Source organism: Lithobates pipiens, unplaced genomic scaffold (genome assembly GCF_037356315.1).
Source record: "Lithobates pipiens isolate NorthernLeopardFrog02 unplaced genomic scaffold, aLitPip1_a1.2 Scaffold_8, whole genome shotgun sequence".
Lineage (NCBI taxonomy): Eukaryota > Metazoa > Chordata > Amphibia > Anura > Ranidae > Lithobates > Lithobates pipiens.
The window spans coordinates 692593135-692605167 of record NW_027507903.1 but is presented as its reverse complement, the minus strand read 5'-3'; the positions used below and the strand labels follow the sequence as shown (position 1 = coordinate 692605167).

Here is a 12033-nt window from a genome sequence, read left to right as displayed (position 1 = left end):
AAAGCTGAAGACATTGGTGTACCTGTGACGGTTTCAGGAGTCTGGGATGATGTTGTTGGCGATGGAGAGATGGAGGTGCTGGAGGTACTGGATATGGTGGAAGCTGTGAAGGAAAATGACCCATAATGAACATCATGTGGGATACAAACTTCTCACATCTCCATTGCCGATCTCAGGTCTGTGTTTGCCAAAACAGCAAATCTCCAGCACACACATAGCTCCTCCAAAATCTTCTTCATTGAACATGCACAAGAACACGGGACAACCTGCTGACGTGTTTCAACCTCTTAAGGCCTTCATCAATTAAAGCCCTAAGAGGCTGAAGCACAGCAGAGGGTCACCCTGTGTTATCGAGCGTGTTCAATAAAGAAGATTCTGGAGGAGCCCCGTGTGTGCTGGAGATTTACTGCTTGATGGGCTATGCTGCAGTCCTGGAAGAGGACCACTCCACGGACTAATGGTGGAGGAGACCCAAGTAGAAGGCGAGGTCACCCTGGCAAATGAGGCAAGCTCAGCAATATCCAGTGTTCACCAGAGCTCCTGATGGTGGGGATGGGTTTGTTGCATGTTAGTATCATGTTACGGGTCCTCAGGATCGCTCCACCAGGAGGGGAACAAGCTTGGGGCCAATAGCAGATATAGCAGATAGCCATCAAGCAAAAGCGTAGTTGGTAAACAAGGCAAAGGTTGGTAAGGAGCGGTTGCAGATTGAGATCATAGGGAAGCATAGTCGAAGAGCAAGCCAAAGGTCGGTAATGAGCAGTAGTGAAGATGTGGACGTCAGTACGGGTGACAACCGGGAGATCTCCACTGGAAAGGGCTCAAAAATCTATCTTGCAAACTGGAAGTGCAAAGGTATGGCTAAAATAGGAAGTCCCATGGGAGGAGCAAAGGGTTCAAGACAAACAAGGCAAGATTGGTCAAGGAATTGAGGGGGAAGTTCCACACACTATTTGAGGGTGGAGGAGACCCAATGAGAAGGGGAATGGTGTACCATTTTTCTTATGGACTGTGTTTGCAAGTTTTGGTGTCATGGTCAAGGGTCAGGCATGGAGACTAGTAGCTATATTAGTAGAGAGGCTTCCACCAAACAGCAGGACAGGTATATAAGCAGGTCATCCTGGTAGATGAGGCAAGCTCAACCGTGGTGTGGACTCTAAGCACTAACCGGTGTTCACCAGAGCACCTGATGGTGGGGATAGGTTTTGCTGCATCTTAGTATCAGGTTGCGGTCCTCAGGATTGCCCCACCAGGAGGGGAGCAAGTCGGGGTCCAGAAGCAGAAAAAGCAGGTAGGGAGTGAGCAGAAGTGTAGTTGGTTAACAAGCCAAAGGTCGGTAACGATTGGTTGCAGTTTGGGATCATAGGGAAGCATAGAAGAGGAGCAAGCCAAAGGTCGGTAATGAGCAGTAGCGAAGATATGGACGTCCGCACGAGTGACAAGAGGGAGATCTCCGCTGGAGAGAGCTCAATAATCTGGCAAAAAGGAAGTGCAAAAGTAGGAATAGGAAGTTCATAGGAGGAGCAAAGGGTTCAAGACAAACAAGACACAAGGCAAGATTGGTCAAGGAATTGTCCAGGGATCTGTCCAGCATCTCAGGTGGCTCTGCAAGAAGAGACATCGGCAGACACAGCAGACACATTTGGACTTGGGAGATAGTCAGCACAGACATACAAGCAAAGCTGAGCTACCCAAGAAATGGAATCACATTGAGACCTGTTTATAATGTATTTGGAATGTGAAACGGCCGACCACGAGAGTGAAGCCAGGAGGAGCGCAGCAACTGTGGTCAGAGGGGTCCTGTCAGAAGATCCAGAGTTCTGGTGATGTGCTCACAAGCAACCTTTCTCCAGCCCAACCAGGGAGGAATCTATGTAGTGCCCTCTAATCCTGGATAGGAGGGTGTATGTAGAGGGGTCTCAAATACAACTCAGCCCCATACTCCAGGGGGCCCCAGTGCGGCTCTCATCTAATCATGGATAGGAGGGGTGTATGTTCAGGGGTCACAGAGGTCTCAATTACAACTTAGCCCCATAGTCCAGGGGGCTCCCAGTGCAGCTCCCCCTAATTGAGGATACCAGGGGTGTATGTTCAGGGGTCTCAATTACAACTCAGCCCCATACTCCAGGGGGCCCCCAGTGCAGCTCCCCTCTAATCCGGGATAGGAGGGGTGTATGTACAGGGGTCACAGGGCTATTGGTCCCCTGTACTGCCACCATGGGGGGGTCCCGGCCAGGGCTCAGGGGGGCCCTTTATGTTTTCAGCCACCATGGGGGGTCTCAGCCAGGGTTCAGAGGCAGCCCTTTATGGTTTATAGTTTGGCCCTCCATATATTCCCAGTTTATCATGTGCCCCCATTGGAAAATGAATTGCCCACCCCAATCCTATGAGAAGAAGCAGATTATGAGACAAAAGAGGAGACTTGAGACATTATAAAACGACTTCCGCTAATAAGGAGATAAAATCTCTGTGAGACTGAAACCTTCATCTCCAGTTTGATCCCAATGGAATCTCCCAGATGGAAGGCCCTCCAGCTCTTGAGTCAGCCTCAGCGGGCAATAAAAGGTGAAAAGCCCTCCAAACCTCGGTTCTGACTTTAGTAGAAATGATTGATATCCCCCACATCGGGCGTCAGAATAAAAGCGTGTATGCTCGATAAGAGAGGTGTGGACGCCATTTTGTGCCTCGTTGGGTTTTTGTTTGGCAATTCTAAATGACTTCTTACGTTCTCCGATCTACTTCCCCAAAGACGGCTGAATTGTATTACTGACACCTCTAGGATACCTAGACCCCCTGGCACTGGTTCAGGAAATATGGTGGAAGACCAGTAAGAAAGCTGAAGACATTGGTGTACCTGTGACGGTTTCAGGAGTCTGGGATGATGTTGTTGGCGATGGAGAGATGGAGGTGCTGGAGGTACTGGATATGGTGGAAGCTGTGAAGGAAAATGACCCATAATGAACATCATGTGGGATATAAACTTCTCACATCTCCATTGCCGATCTCAGGTCTGTGTTTGCCAAAACAGCAAATCTCCAGCACACACATAGCTCCTCCAAAATCTTTTCATTGAACATGCACAAGAACACGGGACAACCAGCTGACGCGTTTCAACCTCTTAAGGCCTTCATCAATTAAAGCCCTAAGAGGCTGAAGCACACCAGAGGGTCACCCTTTGTTTTCAGGCATGTTCAATAAAGAAGATTCTGGAGGAGCCCCGTGTGTGCTGGAGATTCACTGCTTGATGGGCTATGCTGCAGTCCTGGAAGAGGACCAATCCACGACTAAGGGTGGAGGAGACCCAAGTAGAAGGTGAGGTCACCCTGGAAAATGAGACAAGTTCAACCGAGGAGCAGACTCTAAGCACTAATCGGTGTTCACCAGAGCTCCTAAAGGTGGGGGTGGGGTTTGTTTCATGTTAGTATCATGCTACGGGTCCTCAGGATCGCCCCACCAGGAGTGGACCAAGCTTGGGGCCAATAGCAGATATAGCAGGTAGGCATCAAGCAAAAGCGTAGTTGGTAAACAAGGCAAAGGTTGGTAATGAGCGGTTGCAGATTGAGATCATAGGGAAGCGTAGTCGAGGAGCAAGCCAACGGTCGGTAATGAGCAGTAGTGAAGATGTGGACGTCAGTACGGGTGATATTAGTAGAGAGGCTTCCACCAAACAGAAGGATAGGTATATAAGCAGGTCAGCCTGGTAGATGAGGCAAGCTCAACCGTGGTGTGGACTCTAAGCACTAACCGGTGTTCACCAGAGCTCCTGATGGTGGGGATGGGTTTTGCTGCATTTTAGTACCAGGTTGCGGTCCTCAGGATCGCCCCACCAGGAGGGGAACAAGCCGGGGTCCAGAAGCAGATAAAGCAGGTAGGAAGTGAGAAATGATTTCTTTTCCCCACATCGGGCGCCAGAATAAAAGCGTGTATGCTCGATAAGAGAGGTGTGGGCGCCATTTTGTGCCGCGTTGGGATTTTATTTTGCAATTCTAAATGACTTCTTACGTTCTCCGATCTACTTCCCCAAAGACGGCTGAATTGTATTACTGACACCTCTAGGATACCTAGACCCCCTGGCACTGGTTCAGGAAATTTGGTGGAAGACCAGTAAGAAAGCTGAAGACATTGGTGTACCTGTGACGGTTTCAGGAGTCTGGGAAGATGTTGTTGGCGATGGAGAGATGGAGGTGCTGGAGGTACTGGATATGGTGGAAGCTGTGAAGGAAAATGACCCATAATGAACATCATGTAGGATACAAACTTTTCACATCTCCATTGCCGATCTCAGGTCTGTGTTTGCCAAAACAGCAGATCTCCAGCACACACATAGCTCCTCCAAAATCTTCTTCATTGAACATGCACAAGAACACGGGACAACCTGCTGACGTGTTTCAACCTCTTAAGGCCTTCATCAATTAAAGCCCTAAGAGGCTGAAGCACACCAGAGGGTCACCCTTTGTTTTCAGGCATGTTCAATAAAGAAGATTCTGGAGGAGCCCCATGTGTGCTGGAGATTTACTGCTTGATGGGCTATGCTGCAGTCCTGGAAGAGGACCCCTCCACGACTAAGGGTGGAGGAGACCCAAGTAGAAGGCGAGTTCACCCTGGAAAATGAGGCAAGCTCAACCAAGGTGCAGACTGTAAGCACTAACCGGTGTTCACCAGAGTTCCTGATGGTGGGGATGGGTTTCGTTGCATGTTAGTACCATGTTGCGGTCCTCAGGATAGCTCCACCAGGAGGGGACCAAGCTTGGGGCCAATAGCAGATATAGCAGGTAGGCATCAAGCAAAAGCGTAGTTGGTAAACAAGGCAAAGGTTGGTAAGGAGCGGTTGCAGGTTGAGATCATAGGGAAGCGTAGTCGAAGAGCAAGCCAAAGGTCGGTAATGAGCAGTAGTGAAGATGTGGACGTCAGTACGGGTGACAACAGGGAGATCTCCACTGGAGAGGGCTCAAAAATCTATCTTGCAAACTGGAAGTGCAAAGGTATGGCTAAAATAGGAAGTCCCATGGGAGGAGCAAAGCGTTCAAGACAAACAAGACACAAGGCAAGATTGGTCAAGGAATTAAGGAAGTTCCACGCACTGTTTGAGGGTGGAGGAGACCCAATGAGAAGGTGAATGGTGTACCATTTTTGTTATGGACTGTGTATGCAAGCTTTGGTGTCATGGTCAAGGGTCAGGCATGGAGACTAGTAGCTATTTTAGTAGAGAGGCTTCCACCAAACACCAGGATAGGTATATAAGCAGGTCACTCTGGTAGATGAGGCAAGCTCAACCGTGGCGCAGACTCTAAGCACTAACCGGTGTTCACCACAGCTTCTGATGTAGGGGATGGGTTTTGCTGTATCTTAGTAGCAGGTTGCAGTCCTCAGGATTGCCCCACCAGAAGGGGAACAAGCCGGGGCCCAGAAGCAGATAAAGCAGGTAGGGAGTGAGCAGAAATGTAGTTGGTAAACAAGCCAAAGGTCGGTAATGATTGGTTGCAGGTTGGAAATCATAGGGAAGCGTAGTCAAGGAGAAAGCCAAAGGTCGGTAATGAGCAGTAGCGAAGATATGAACGTCCGCACGACTGACAAGAGGCAGATCTCCACTGGAGAGAGCTCAATAATCTGGCAAACAATAAGTGCAAAAGTAAGAATAGGAGGTTCATGGGAGGATCAAAGGGTTCAAGGTTCAAGACAAACAAGACACAAGGCAAGATTGGTCAAGGAATTGTCCAAGGAGCTGCCCAGCATCTCAGGTGACTCTGCAAGAAGAGACATGGCCAGACACAGCAGACACATTTGGACGGTGGTCACACTTCCGCCCTTTCTAAAAGGCTTCAGCCATGAAGAAAGTGTGACGCCGCACCACAAATGACTGAGGTAGACCATTGGAGGTGAGCAACAAGGATATGATGGTGGTGAGGGCATGTATGACGATGTTGCCAGGTCCAGCTCTAGTCTCCACCCCAACAGGTAAGGGACGGAATCTTTGCCCGCACTGGTCGGCATTGACTTGATGTGATGTCACATTCCAGGGGAGTGAATTACAATAGAGGGAAAATATAAAAACCATCACGGGGTTCCTATAGACAGGCTGCTCTGCTGGCCCCGTGTATGTTTGGCCCAAGGAGGTGCTAGATCACTATATTACATACCGGTTGGTTCCCGATATGGATTTGTATTTTATATATCATGTCTCGTTCTGTGCACCCGTACACCTGGGAAGTTTCCTTCAGCAGATTTAAGTTCAACCTAAAATTTCTGTCCTCCATATATTCCCAGTTTCTCACGTGCCCCCATTGGAAAATGAATTGCCCACCCCAATCCTATGAGAAGAAGCAGATTATGAGACAAAAGAGGAGACTTGAGACATTATAAAACGACTTCCACTAATAAGGAGATAAAATCTCTGTGAGACTGAAACCTTCATCTCCAGTTTGATCCCAATGGAATCTTCCAGATGGAAGGCCCTCCAGCTCTTGAGTCAGCCTCAGCGGGCAATAAACGGTGAAAAGCCCTCCAAACCTCGGTTCTGACTTTAGTAGAAATGATTTCTTTTCCCCACATCGGGCGCCAGAATAAAAGCTTGTATGCTCGATAAGAGAGGTGTGGGCGCCATTTTGTGCCACGTTGGGTTTTTATTTGGCAATTCTAAATGACTTCTTACGTTCTCCGATCTACTTCCCCAAAGACGGCTGAATTGTATTACTGACACCTCTAGGATACCTAGACTCCCTGGCACTGGTTCAGGAAATTTGGTGGAAGACCAGTAAGAAAGCTGAAGACATTGGTGTACCTGTGATGGTTTCAGGAGTCTGGGATGATGTTGTTGGCGATGGAGAGATGGAGGTGCTGGAGGTACTGGATATGGTGGAATCTGTGAAGGAAAATGACCCATAATGAACATCATGTAGGATACAAACTTTTCACATCTCCACTGCCGAACTCAGGTCTATGTTTGCCAAAACAGCAGATCTCCAGCACACACATAGCTCCTCCAAAATCTTCTTCATTGAACATGCACAAGAACACGGGACAACCTGCTGACGTGTTTCAACCTCTTAAGGCCTTCATCAATTAAAGCCCTAAGAGGCTGAAGCACACCAGAGGGTCACCCTGTGTTTTCGAGCGTGTTCAATAAAGAAGATTCTGGAGGAACCCCATGTGTGCTGAAGATTTACTGCTTGATGGGCTATGCTGCAGTCCTGGAAGAGGACCACTCCACGACTAAGGGTGGAGGAGACCCAAGTAGAAGGTGAGGTCACCCTGGCAAATGAGGCAAACTCAACCAAGGGGCAGACTCTAAGCACTAACCGGTGTTCACCAGAGCTCCCGATGGTGGGGATGGGTTTTGTTGCATGTTAGTACCATGTTGCGGTCCTCAGGATAGCTCCACCAGCAGGGGACCAAGCTTGGGGCCAATAGCAGATATAGCAGGTAGGCATCAAGCAAAAGCGTAGTTGGTAAACAAGGCAAAGGTTGGTAAGGAGCGGTTGCAGGTTGAGATCATAGGAAAGCGTAGTCGAAGAGCAAGCCAAAGGTCGGTAATGAGCAGTAGTGAAGATGTGGACGTCAGTACGGGTGACAACAGGGAGATCTCCACTGGAGAGAGCTTAAAAATCTATCTTGCAAACAGGAAGTGCAAAAGCATGGCTAAAATAGGAAGTCCCATGGGAGGAGCAAAGGGTTCAAGACAAGCAAGACACAAGGCAAGATTGGTCAAGGAATTAAGGAAGTTCCACACACTATTTGAGGGTGGAGGAGACCCAATGAGAAGGTGAATGGTGTACCATTTTTGTTATGGACTGTGTTTGCAAGCTTTGGTGTCATGGTCAAGGGTCAGGCATGGAGACTAGATGCTATATTAGTAGAGAGGCTTCCACCAAACAGCAGGATAGGTATATAAGCAGGTCACCCTGGTAGATGAGGCAAGCTCAACCGTAGTGTGGACTCTAAGCACTAACCAGTGTTCACCAGAGCTCCTGATGGAGGGGATAGGTTTTGTTGCATCTTAGTACCAGGTTGCGGTCCTCAAGATAGCCCCACCAGGAGGGGAACAAGACGGGGTCCAGTAGCAGAAAAAGCAGGTAGGGAGTGAGCAGAAGTGTAATTGGTAAACAAGCCAAAGGTCAGTAATGATTGGTTGCAGTTTGGGATCATAGGGAAGCGTAGTCGAGGAGCAAGCCAAAGGTTGGTAATGAGCAGTAGCGAAGATAAGGACGTCAGCAGGAGTGACAAGAGGCAGATCTCCACTGGAGAGAGCTCAATAATCTGGCAAACAATAAGTGCAAAAGTAAGAATAGGAAGTTCATGGGAGGAGCAAAGGGTTCAAGACAAACAAGACACAAGGCAAGATTGGTCAAGGAATTGTCTAGGGATCTGCCCAGCATCTCAGGAGGCTCTGCAAGAAGAGACATGGCCAGACACAGCAGACACATTTGGACGGTGGTCACACTTCCGCTCTTTCTAAAAGGCTTCAGCCATGAAGAAAGTGTGACGCCGCACCACGAATGACTGAGGTAGACCATTGGAGGTGAGCAACAAGGATATGATGGTGGTGAGGGCATGTGTGACGATGTTGTCAGGTCCAGCTCTAGTCTCCACCCCAACAGGTAAGGGACGGAATCTTTGCCCGCACTAGTCGGCATTGACTTGATGTGATGTCACATTGCAGGGGAGTGAATTACAATAGAGGGAAAATATAAAAACCATCACGGGGTTCACATAGACAGGCTGCTCTGCTGGCCCCGTGTATGTTTGGCCCAAGGAGGTGCTAGATCACTATATTACATACGGGTTGGTTCCCGAAATGGATTTGTATTTTATATATCATGTCTCGTTCTGTGCACCCGTACACCTGGGAAGTTTCCTTCAGCAGATTTAAGTTCAGCCTAATAGTTTGGCCCTCCATATATTCCCAGTTTCTCACGTGGCCCCATTGGAAAATGAATTGCCCACCCCAATCCTATGAGAAGAAGCAGATTATGAGACAAAAGAGGAGACTTGAGACATTATAAAACGACTTCCACTAATCAGGAGATAAAATCTCTGTGAGACTGAAACCTTCATCTCCAGTTTGATCCCAATGGAATCTTCCAGATGGAAGGCCCTCCAGCTCTTGAGTCAGCCTCAGCGGGCAATAAAAGGTGAAAAGCCCTCCAAACCTCGGTTCTGACTTTAGTAGAAATGATTGATATCCCCCACATCGGGCGTCAGAATAAAAGCGTGTATGCTCGATAAGAGAGGTGTGGGTGCCATTTTGTGCCGCGTTGGGTTTTTGTTTGGCAATTCTAAATGACTTCTTACGTTCTCCGATCTACTTCCCCAAAGACGGCTGAATTGTATTATTGACACCTCTAGGATGCCTAGACCCCCTGGCACTGGTTCAGGAAATATGGTGGAAGACCAGTAAGAAAGCTGAAGACATTGGTGTACCTGTGACGGTTTCAGGAGTCTGGGATGATGTTGTTGGCGATGGAGAGATGGAGGTGCTGGAGGTACTGGATATGGTGGAATCTGAAGACATTGGTGTACTTGTGACGCTTTTGGGGCTCTGGGAAGATGTTGTTGGCGATGGAGAGATGGAGGTGCTGGAGGTACTGGATATGGTGGAATCTGTGAAGGAAAATGACCCATAATGAACATCATGTGGGATACAAACTTCTCACATCTCCATTGCCGATCTCAGGTCTATGTTTACCAAAACAGCAGATCTCCAGCACACACATAGCTCCTCCAAAATCTTCTTCATTGAACATGCACAAGAACACGGGACAACCTGCTGACGTGTTTCAACCTCTTAAGGCCTTCATCAATTAAAGCCCTAAGAGGCTGAAGCACAGCAGAGGGTCACCCTGTGTTTTCAGGCGTGTTCAATAAAGAATATTCTGGAGGAGCCCCATGTGTGCTGGAGATTTACTGCTTGATGGGCTATGATGCAGTCCTGGAAGAGGACCACTCCACGACTAAGGGTGGAGGAGACCCAAGTAGAAGGCGAGGTCACCCTGGCAAATGAGGCAAGCTCAACCGAGGTGCAGACTCTAAGCAATATCCGGTGTTCACCAGAGCTCCTGATGGTGGGGATGGGTTTTGTTGCATGTTAGTACCATGTTACGGGTCCTCAAGATTGCTCCGCCAAGAGTGGAACAAGCTTGGGGCCAATAGCAGATATAGCAGGTAGGCATCAAGCAAAAGCAGAGTTGGTAAACAAGGCAAAGGTTGGTAATGAGCGGTTGCAGATTGAGATCATAGGGAAGTGTAGTCAAGGAGCAAGCCAAAGGTCGGTAATGAGCAGTAGCGAAGATGTGGACGTCAGTACAAATGATATTAGTAGAGAGGCTCCCACCAAACAGCAGGATAGGTATATAAGCAGGTCAGCCTGGTAGATGAGGCAAGCTCAGCCGTGGTGTGGACTCTAAGCACTAACCGGTGTTCACCAGAGCTTCTGATGGAGGGGATGGGTTTTGCTGCATTTTAGTACCAGGTTGTGCTCCTCGGGATCGCCCCACCAGGAGGGGAACAAGCCAGGGTCCAGAAGCAGATAAAGCAGGTAGGGAGTGAGCAGAAGTGTAATCTAGTGCCCTCTAATCCTGGATAGGAGGGTGTATGTTGAGGGGTCTCAAATACAACTCAGCCCCATACTCCAGGGGGCCCCAGTGCGGCTCTCATCTAATCATGGATAGGAGGGGTTATGTTGAGGGGTCATAGGGGTCTCAATTAGAACTCGGCCCCATACTCCAGGGGGCCCCCAGTGCGGCTCCCTCTAATCCTGAATAGGAGGGGTGTATGTTCAGGGGTCACAGGGGTCTCAATTGCAACTCAGCCCCATACTCCAGGGGGCCCCCAGTGCAGCTCCCCTCTAGTCCGGGATAGGAGGGGTGTATGTACAGGGGTCACAGGGCTATTGGTCCCCTGTACTGCCACCATGGGGGGGTCCCGGCCAGGGCTCAGGGGGGCCCTTTATGTTTTCAGCCACCATGGGGGGTCTCAGCCAGGGTTCAGAGGCAGCCCTTTATGGTTTATAGTTTGGCCCTCCATATATTCCCAGTTTCTCACGTGGCCCCATTGGAAAATGAATTGCCCACCCCAATCCTATGAGAAGAAGCAGATTATGAGACAAAAGAGGAGACTTGAGACATTATAAAACGATTTCCACTAATAAGGAGATAAAATCTCTGTGAGACTGAAACCTTCATCTCCAGTTTGATCCCAATGGAATCTCCCAGATGGAAGGCCCTCCAGCTCTTGAGTCAGCCTCAGTGGGCAATAAAAGGTGAAAAGCCCTCCAAACCTCGGTTCTGACTTTAGTAGAAATGATTTCTTTTCCCCACATCGGGCGTCAGAATAAAAGCGTGTATTCTCGATAAGAGAGGTGTGGGCGCCATTTTGTGCCTCGTTGGGTTTTTGTTTGGCAATTCTAAATGACTTCTTACGTTCTCCGATCTACTTCCCCAAAGACGGCTGAATTGTATTACTGACACCTCTAGGATACCTAGACCCCCTGGCACTGGTTCAGGAAATTTGGTGGAAGATCAGTAAGAAAGCTGAAGACATTGGTGTACCTGTGATGGTTTCAGGAGTCTGGGATGATGTTGTTGGCGATGGAGAGATGGAGGTGCTGGAGGTACTGGATATGGTGGAAGCTGTGAAGGAAAATGACCCATAATGAACCTCATGTAGGATACAAACTTTTCACATCTCCATTGCCGAGCTCAGGTCTGTGTTTGCCAAAACAGCAAATCTCCAGCACACACATAGCTCCTCCAAAATCTTCTTCATTGAACATGCACAAGAACACGGGACAACCTGCTGACGCGTTTCAACCTCTTAAGGCCTTCATCAATTAAAGCCCTAAGAGGCTGAAGCACACCAGAGGGTCACCCTTTGTTTTCAGCGTGTTCAATAAAGAAGATTCTGGAGGAGCCCCATGTGTGCTGGAGATTTACTGCTTGATGGGCTATGCTGCAGTCCTGGAAGAGGACCACTCCACGACTAAGGGTGGAGGAGACCCAAGTAGAAGGCGAGTTCCCCCTGGCAAATGAAGCAAGCTCA

The 12033-nt window shown here is 48.8% G+C and overlaps 1 protein-coding gene across 1 annotated transcript in view; it reads right to left on the bottom strand.

The window, feature by feature from the left end:
• Positions 1-11627, bottom strand: part of LOC143962455 (L-selectin-like) — a 28644-nt gene extending 17017 nt beyond the window's left edge. Inside the window, exons 1-3 of the mRNA XM_077471725.1 lie at positions 11544-11627; positions 9418-9597; positions 6779-6859 (exon numbers count right to left, since the gene is read on the bottom strand). Coding sequence (XP_077327851.1) covers positions 6779-6859; positions 9418-9508 — 172 coding nt within the window. The 5' untranslated portion in view covers positions 9509-9597; positions 11544-11627. The remainder of the gene's footprint in view (positions 1-6778; positions 6860-9417; positions 9598-11543) is intronic.
• Positions 11628-12033: the final 406 nt, after the last annotated feature.